At 41.6% G+C, this 9,144-nt stretch overlaps 1 protein-coding gene across 1 annotated transcript; it reads right to left on the bottom strand.

Annotated features, from left to right (window-relative positions):
- Positions 1 to 6,317: 6,317 nt before the first annotated feature.
- On the bottom strand, positions 6,318 to 6,954 carry SF3B5 (splicing factor 3b subunit 5). Its single transcript, XM_002197182.7, has one exon. The coding sequence runs from the start codon at positions 6,723 to 6,725 to the stop codon at positions 6,465 to 6,467; it is 261 nt and encodes an 86-aa protein (XP_002197218.1). The 5' UTR covers positions 6,726 to 6,954; the 3' UTR covers positions 6,318 to 6,464.
- Positions 6,955 to 9,144: the final 2,190 nt, after the last annotated feature.

Raw genomic sequence — 9,144 nt, forward strand, 5'->3', positions numbered from 1 at the left:
TCTAAGAATTACTAAGCACTGAGATCCCTCAATGCTGCTGCCTCATTTCCTAGAAAACATACATCATGTCCAACAGATAATACAGTTCTTGTACACTGCTGACTTCGGCCCACCTTTCTGCTGGTGCTGGCAGTCTTACCAGTGCATGTGTTAGAAATGTTGCTTCAACTAATTTTCAGTGTTTTATGTTCGTCTTTTCACTGTCTCATCTGCACCATGCTTCATATTCTGAGAGGCACCAGCATCTCAGAGTGATGCTCTTGAAAGGATGAGGCCCATGTTCTGCAGCTCACAGCCACAAAACTTTGGTATGCATCTAGAAAGAGATGTCACTGGACGTTATTCCATCAGCTTTCCTAGGGATCCTCTTTTACACTGGGCTTCACATACACATTTCTTCTGACTAGATTGTAGGCCTTACTGGGGCTCCTCCCTTGCTTGCAAAGTACCTGGCAGGGTAGAAACCTTACTCAGCAGAGACGAAAAGTCAGCTAAAGACCTGACCCAGAGAGACACTAAGTGGTTAAACACTGTGATTCAATGAGAATCTCCAGATGAGATGGTGAAAGCTGGATAGAATCCAGGCCAGGGTGACTGACAGACTGAATGTTCAAGTGCTCTGCTCAGCAGGTTGGTAAATCCCAGCTTGCAAGGGAGCAAAGCTTTATAGGGTCAGCCTGTGAGCATGCACTGCTCTGCAAAGTCTTCACTTTCCACCCAGAAAATCATCCTGCTGCTGAGATCCTACAGAACTACTTGCTTCCTGTGACTTGTTTGATGAGCATATGGATAGTCTCTTTCCTTTAATTCCTCATCATAAACAAGCAATCAAAATACTGGGAATAAAATCACAAAGTGGAGCATTGGGGGAGCTGTTTGCCAAAGCCTTGCCTCACTGCAATGTCCCAGGCCCAACCCAGGCCAGCAGCAGAGCTCACAGATTTGTATGCAGATATCTGACTTAGAATCAGTGTCTTACAAGGAAAACTTTTTAACAAGCAATGAAAAGCAGAATCTACTTCTTTAAACAACACGTGTATGAAGGCCCAGCAAAGTCCCAAAGCTCTCCCAAAGCACAGACCACTTTCCCAGTCTGCCACACTCTCAGGATAGCCCAAGGAGGCCCTGCTCAGCCAAGTCTGACCCAGTGGTACCTTGCAGAGTCCAGTCCCAAGAGCAGAAAGTAGCCCCAAAAAGGCACTGTGGAGCAGTTGCAGGTGAAGCAGTGAGCTTTGCTCTCCCAGTTATTGCCATATCTTCAACCATCACAAACAGTGGTCTGATAATACCAAACACACTCTTAGGTTTTTAAAATATAAAGTACTGAATCTGCACTGAATCTGCCTGAGTCTTATAATGTGAAGATGATTTCCACAAAAGAGGTAAGCAGGGGCAGGTGCCACATAAGCTTTCATCCTCAGTATTTTTAACTTGTTTTATTAGTTTCACACTATGGTTTTTCTAAGAAATGGACATCAGAGAAGTAACAGCTAAAGGCCTGAATGTTTTAGATGCAATGTTGTCTTGACAGTGATCTAGCAGAAGGACATTCGAAAAAAAAGCTGTATCCTTCAGCACAATGACATGAAAGCCTGTGGGTTTTACAGATAAAAAGTAACATTGTCACATGGCCTGAACTGGAAAGACATGAGAGACATACTGAGAGCACTTCCACAACCTTAGCAACAGCTTTGATCCTTTCCAGAGCAAAACAGAGTACTCTTTATTTTGCTCAGCTTGAAAGGTATGAACTATGACACTTTGATAGACAAGATTTTTTTTCCACACACATAAGAATCAAAGAATCAGAAAGTGATTTGCGTTGGAAGTGACCTTTAAAGGTCATCTAGTCCAACCCTCCTGCAATGAGCAAGGACATCTTCACCTACACCAGGCTGCTCAGAGCCCCATCCAGCCTAGCCTTGAACCCTTCCAAGGTCGGAGCATCTACGACCTCTCTGAGAAACTTGTTCCAGTGTTTTGCCATTCTCATAGTAAAAAATTTCTTCCTTAAACCTGGTCTGAATCTACCTAATTTTGGTTTAAAACCATTGTTCAGTCATAACAGACCCTGATTTTCAGTTCATCCCTGTTTCTTATAAGCCCCCTTTAGCTTCCCTTCCCCCACAAACATGGACTGACACGGGATGAAAGAGGCTGCTTTATTTTCTTCCTTGACTTTTTATTCCAATGTTACTAGGACTGTAACTGTCCAAGTCACCATGTTCCTAACATTTCTTGTCTCTGCAGGAAATCTTATCAGAACAGTAAAGTTAAGATGAATACTTAAACACTGGGGCCATGCTATCACTGGAAAAGTTAGTATGTGAAGAAATATGCTTCAATTTTAACTAATTTTAACTAATTTTATCTTAGATGTTAGAAGCTCACTGCTTGTTTTTGGAAAACTACATTTAACAAAAACATTCTCCCTCCTCTAAATATCCCTGGCTTCTCCATTAATTCTATAGCTCAGACTACTCAAAATAATAAATTTTCAGTCTGTGACACATACTAAAAATCTGAGGATCAAGTGTAGGTGATGATACATGACGGGAAAATTGTTAGGCTAGTAACTATTAGGATTTCCCTTTTAAAAAAAACTAGAAAGCAGATTCAAATTTGTTTAATGCTGTATGAAAACATTGTTTATGTACTACTCAAGCATGAGGAAACACAAAACTTGTTTGCTTATGCCACCTGATGTCTGCTTAGTTGTGCACTGTGGTCATGTTTAATTCTGATTCTGCTTTAAAATTCTAATTTCACATATATCACCTCAAAATCCTCAAAATGGATATTTTTTTTTGCACCTTACAAGAACTTTGAACTGTCATTCACCCATGATCAGGATATCAATTATTTGGACTAAATTTATTTTTCACAAAAATCACTTTGTCTAAGTAGATGCATCTGAGGTGGACAATTCCAGCCATTTGATGGGGATTTTAAAGTACATTCCAATTATGAAGTAATTGTGTCAGAGACTGTTCTGGTACATGCTACAAGGGGAAGTCCAACATATTTTGTTTTTCATATATTGGTTTTTCCAACAAAATTAATTACTAAATTGGTATGAAAATGAGAATGAAAAATGGTGAAGTTCTGAACCCAGGAAAAAATGTTATTCTAGGTCTATTTTTAGCGTAGTCAGAAGCATTCAGGTATGTCAGCATCCTTACACATTTCTTCATGATAGCATAGAATGATGGTTCAGTTTCAAAAGGCAACAAAGAATACACTGAACTGCATTACACTCCTAAATCATAACTAATTAAATGAACAGAGAGATGAATATAGAAGGAAAATGGCAAATAGACAAGGAATAAAGGAACATTAATAGGATTTTCAAACAAGATTGTCTAATGTGCCAGTTTAATCCATTTTAAAAGTAACTAAGTCCTTTGGGGCAATTAAGCTAGCACCAGGGCAGTAGAAAGAGCATGCATTTATGGATGTATTATAACAACAGTACTAAAATTAAATACTACAGTATTAAATTTTAACAACCAAAAAACAACCTCTTTGTGTACCATGAAACCAAATAGGTCTTGTGAGGGGAGGGGAAGGATGATGTTTGTGGATTTTCTTTTAATTTTACTACAAGAAGTTTATGGAATTAGTGGCACAACATCACAGAACCAATGGAGCTCCGAGAATTCAGAAACCAGTTGTGCTGGTTTTGCATTGATTGATTTCTGGTGAAGAGGGGAAAAGTCAGTGTTGCTTTGCAGTGGTTACCTGCAACATTGCTTCAAATAGCTCAGCTTTTAAAAGGAATTATCTCATGTGCTGAAGCAAAATCTTGATGCTAAAACAGACTATAAATGTTATCATCTATAAAAGTTTATAATGTAGAAATTATCTTAAAAAGCAGCTGAGTTTTATGCTGAACATGACTAAAATGAAAGAACAGGCCCAAGTTTCAGTTTGCAGAAAACAGCTCATTAGTGCAATCGCTGCTCTGTGCAAATGTTAACTACTGTACTGCTCCCATTCTGATAAATCAGAAAATAAAAAAAGATCAGGGTATTCCAAGCAATAGAGTGATGGTATTGTGCTAGGATTCCCATGCTGTTCTATTCACCCATTGTGAAAATAAGGTGCAATACACACTTGGAACCTTAGAATTACCTCACTGGAAAAAGCTAATGACTTTTTTCTATTGGAAAGCTTTTATCAGCTTTTTAAAGCATCCACCTGTTTTTTCATTAAAAGCCATATTGCTTGGATGCAAAAAGAACATAATGCAAATATAAAGCAAATTTATAAATAGTATCTGTTATCGTTCTATCAGGATAGAGATAAAAATCAGATGCATCCCGATAGGGCAGGTAATTAACTCTGTTCTTTGTAGGTTTTACCCTTTTCAGTAATAAAATGTAAAAGATCACTGCCTTTGTTGGTTTTTTTAAATGCTCTGGGGTTTAGGAAAAATACCATAGTACAGAAACAAACTCTTCAGTGTCTCCCAATTCACTTCAAATTTAGCTATAATTCTTATGAATTATAGTTTTCCTTTCATTTTCTCATTTTCTTAAGGAAGTGTTTATAATGTTTCATAATCATTACTTAGTACAGACACTCCAAAAACATCTTTCAACCATGCTAAAACAGAGGTATGTGCCAAACTGGGATCTAAGCAAGTATAGTGAGAAGACGTAGCAAGTTCGTTCACCACGTAAATCTTGACTTGTTCCTGAGGGTTGTTTGGCCTTTACAGCAAAGAGTTGGCCTGCAAAAGAGCATTAATCTTTACTTATGTGTCACATATTTGTTGCTCACATTTTAAAATGTGCTGATAATATCCACAGATAGAGCTAACTGTTAGTTTATCTTAAGGGAAATCTCCTGTGAAATAGTTCAAGTTCTAATTTATGCAGGAGTGATTAAAATGCATGGTTTCTGTTTGTCCTTATTGTAGGAGATTCAAGACTTCACAAAACATTGTAAGTTCAGCCTGCAAGCCACTACAAAAGCACCTGCTATCTTCAGCCCAACTTTTCCATCTGCAAAGGCCCAGTACTAAGGCTCAAGTTCCTTTGTCACCCACTGTTGCACACACCAACTGCCCGCTGGCTGCCAGCTGAGGAGGTGCTTTATGGAAGGCAAGGTTCTAAGATTTGGTAATAGAGCAGACTTTTAATAGGAACTGTTAAAATGAGAGGGGAACTTGCTTTAATGAGATGCAAATTTTGTGCAATCACTGCAAGACTGCCTTGCATGCCTGTGCTTAAATGCTTGAATGCAACTTACAGAAAACTTTCAGCCATGTTGCCCAGTATGTGAGGAACAGATGTTCTTCAAATTACCTGCACTAGCTTGCAGGCAGATTGAAAACCAGTTTTCTACATATCCCCCGTCATTTACTGTGAACTGAAGTAGTTCCCCAAAAAAACTTGAAGGCAAAATGTTTTCCGACCGCTTTATCCATGTCCTCATCTTAATACACACAACAAAGTCTGAAAAATGCTATCTCTGAATTCTTCAGAAGATGGATGTACTGACTTGAGATCACTGATTTCAGAAAATAATCACTGACAAGCTTGCATAATTTCTTAATAGGACCACAAAATGCTGGACTTTCCCCTCCAATGTTAATACAAAAAAACATAACAGAAATGAGAATATTTTATTTCTCCAAGAACATATCTCACTTGGGGCTGAGGTCTTTCCATCTATGAGAACCCAAAATTTATTTTTACTGTAAGTGAATAGAAAGCCTATTTTAAGTGACAAATCAGAATCAGCATCTGTTTGGCATGCAATGTGATCCAAGACTGTGTCAGCTCGGAGCATTTTACTTCGAAGCAGTAGTGAGTAACCCTTATATTCTTATTCCATATTAATAGAGCCCAACACAATACTAGTATCTTTATTTGATGTAAGGTAGGAAAAACTTGAATGCTAGGTTACTAGAAAGCATAAGGCGAAAAAATAGCTAATTTGTATCAGAAAGAATCAAGGTTTGAAAAGCTCAGAGGTACTGGAAAGAGGAAAATGAGGTAAGAAAATTGTTTAAAGAAAAGCCATTTTGGAATTCTTAAGTACTAGAGGAACTGGCTTATGCTACACCACAAACCACCCCATATAACACTATTACCAAGACATCAAACCCTTTGAGTACCAACAAAGTTCCCCTCTCTCCCCACAAAACTGAGCTTTGTAAGCAAGCATCCATCCGCCCGGTCGGAGAAATGCTGTCTAGGGGTATCCGATGCTTTCACCTCGGATGGTTGCACTGAAACGCCCAATACCAAGCACCAGCACTCCTGCGGGAACAAAAAGCTCGTACTAGGAAACTACCAAACCAAACATTAGGAATGCCCAGGAAGCTTTATTATATTCCACTTGAAAAAAGGCGAACAGTCAGAGTCCGGAGGCAGGCATTTTGCGAGGCTTCTCCCGGTCAGTCCTTCGCGGGAACCACAACGGGAGAGGGCCGGGACCAGGAGGACGGAGGGTCAGGACTCGTCGGGCTTGTCGGCGGGCGGCCCGCAGGGCTGCAGCATCTTCTCCATCAGGTTGAAGCGGACGCGCGCCTTGCTCTCGTTCTCGGCGATGGCGAAGTAGTTGAGCAGGTCGAAGTGGCCCATGTAGGAGCAGTACGAGTCGCGGTGCTGGTTCACCAGCCACTCCCACTTGGTGGTGTCGGCGTGCCCCGTGCCGATGTACTTGGACTGCAGGTGCTCCAGCTGGCTGTGGATGGTGTAGCGGTCCGTCATGGCGCGGCGGGCAGGCGGGCGGAGCGCGGGATGGCGGAGCGCGGGGAGCGGCCTGGGCGGCGGGGACCGGCCTGGGCGGCGGGGACCAGCCTGGGCGGCACGGACGGGCCTGGGCGGCGGGGACCGGCCTGGGCGGCGGGGAGCGGTCTGGGCGGCACAAACGGGCCTGGGCGGCGGGACGGCTCCGGGGGCCGGGACGCTTTCCGGCGGGCGCAGCAGCGCTTCCCGCCGCTGTTCCTGCCGCAGTGCCCGAAGGGAGCACGCCGGGAAGAGCCTGCCGGGAGCTGTAGTCTTCTGTCCGCCCCGCCCGGGGGGGCGGGCCTCGGCATAAGTAAATATTGATGTCGTAATGAAATAGTGTCTTCTCGGTCCGATCGCGTCAGTTGGCTAAGCCATAGTAAGCAGATGTAGTTAGAAGGCTGGGCCGCCATCTGTAACACAGGGTTATTCTAAAGCACGTACGTGAGGGTTTAGGCGCCTCAGACTGAGGCAGATGCTCAGCTGAGCCTCGATGTATAGCCTCGAGCCTCCCGTCAGTTTGCAAAGCAAAGATACGGCTTTGATAGTGATCCATTCGGCTGGAATCCAAGGGACCTGCACTGTCAAATCTGGCTACGAAATGCCCACGTAGTGGAACACGGGGAACAACATCAAAGTCCCTCCTGGCAGCAGGTGTCAGGAAACAGGAAAGCAGAACCCGGGGCTCACGCTTCGGGGCACAGCTTCATCCCATCCCGACACTGCCTCTGTATGAACCGCAGCTCAGGGTTGCTTCCCAAAGAAGCGACATGGGAAGTCTGGCTCCGGAGAAAGAAAAAGCTACCACAAAACCATCCAGGAGGTGCCAAGAGCAGCCCAACACCCCTTTTCGTTAGCCCTTAGCTTGGTGAGAGGGCAATGCACCACTTGCTATGGTCACTCTCACCCAAGTTCACATAGAGAAGGGCTGAGGAGGGCACACAGTATTTGCAGGTCCTCCCAAAATAAGAAGTTTGGTGAGGTTACTTCTGCTACATATAGCTGAGGAAAGTTCTGTATGTCCCATCCCTGTTCCTTTGTAAGTTGAAGAGCTGAGTTTATCTTCCCCAGATGGGCTGAGCAGAGTCAGGGGATTCAAGTCAAAATTAAATACTAATGTTGAAAAATATTTTTTACAGTGTGGCTAGTATTTTATCTGAATGTTAAACTCACAAGCAGATATAAAAGCCACAGAAAATATAACTTGTGTTGCCTATCTTCTTTTGGTCAAACTCAAGCTTGAAATACATGTTATCATCCATCAAAACGGTTTTTTTCCACCTCTGTTCAAGAGCTTACATAATGTTAAGTTTAAAATGTGTGAAATGATTCATGCTTTCATATGCTTGTAATGTTTTTAATTATTTGTTTTAAAATAGGAAAGACACATTGCCAAAAATTTTTCAATAGGACTGAGCTATTTCTTCCTGTCCTTGTAAATGCCCTGTAGTCAAAAAGAAATCCACAGAAATATTGTGTGAAAACACAGATGATTCTATGCCCCTTGTTTAAAAGTGAGTGTCTTATAAAACCAAGGCCATATAAAGCAATGTAAAAACAACATTCTGAAGTGTCCTTACCCTTCTGTGCAAAGAGCTAAGTGAGGACTATAATTTTTTATTTTTGTTATTTTTATGAGGATCTGTTGAGTCATTGCTACCAAGGCTTATTTAGCTGGAAGCAGATTGCACAGCTGGATATAGCAGTTGCATTCTGGGGTTGCTTTCAGAGAGACCAGGACAGGAAAAATAAACAAACACAACACTTTAGGAGTTTCTATGTATGCTGGCTTACAGAAAGACAAAAAAGGACATATTCTCAAAAAGGAAGAGCTTTCATTTATTTTTTAAATGGCATTTTTTAAAGAGTGGGATAGCAAGAAGAATGCTAGCTTTTAATAGATGTTCCATGCCAACACAGTGACACACAGGTCTGCCCTCACAGCTGTTTGGAAGTTATCCTCTTGGAAACTCTAAACCAGGAGGTGAATTGATTAAAATAGCCTTTGGAGTAGAAAAATTCCCAGAAGCTTATCTATCTCTTGTCAATGTTGCAATTTCTAGGAGTAATAACTGCATTAAATTAAACAGGTGTAATAGTTCTCATGAAAAAAAAAAACAAAAACAAACTAAAAACAAAACCAAAATAAACCACAACAAATCCCCAGCCAACCAAAGCAATGAAACAACAACAATAAAAGCCCAACCAACCAAAACCAAACAAACAACAAAAAATCCAAACTTGACTGAGAAGTGTAAATCTGAAATTTTCAGCAAGTTTGTTACTGGGCCAGATTAAAATGCTGCATTCAGGCATCCAGAACTCTGGGAAAGCACACCAAAACTTCACTCTATATTGGCTTTGGTCAAGAACCTCTGAGACTGCCAGACAAGCTTACCAA

The sequence above is a fragment of the Taeniopygia guttata genome, chromosome 3 (genome assembly GCF_048771995.1).
Source record: "Taeniopygia guttata chromosome 3, bTaeGut7.mat, whole genome shotgun sequence".
Classification (NCBI taxonomy): domain Eukaryota; kingdom Metazoa; phylum Chordata; class Aves; order Passeriformes; family Estrildidae; genus Taeniopygia; species Taeniopygia guttata.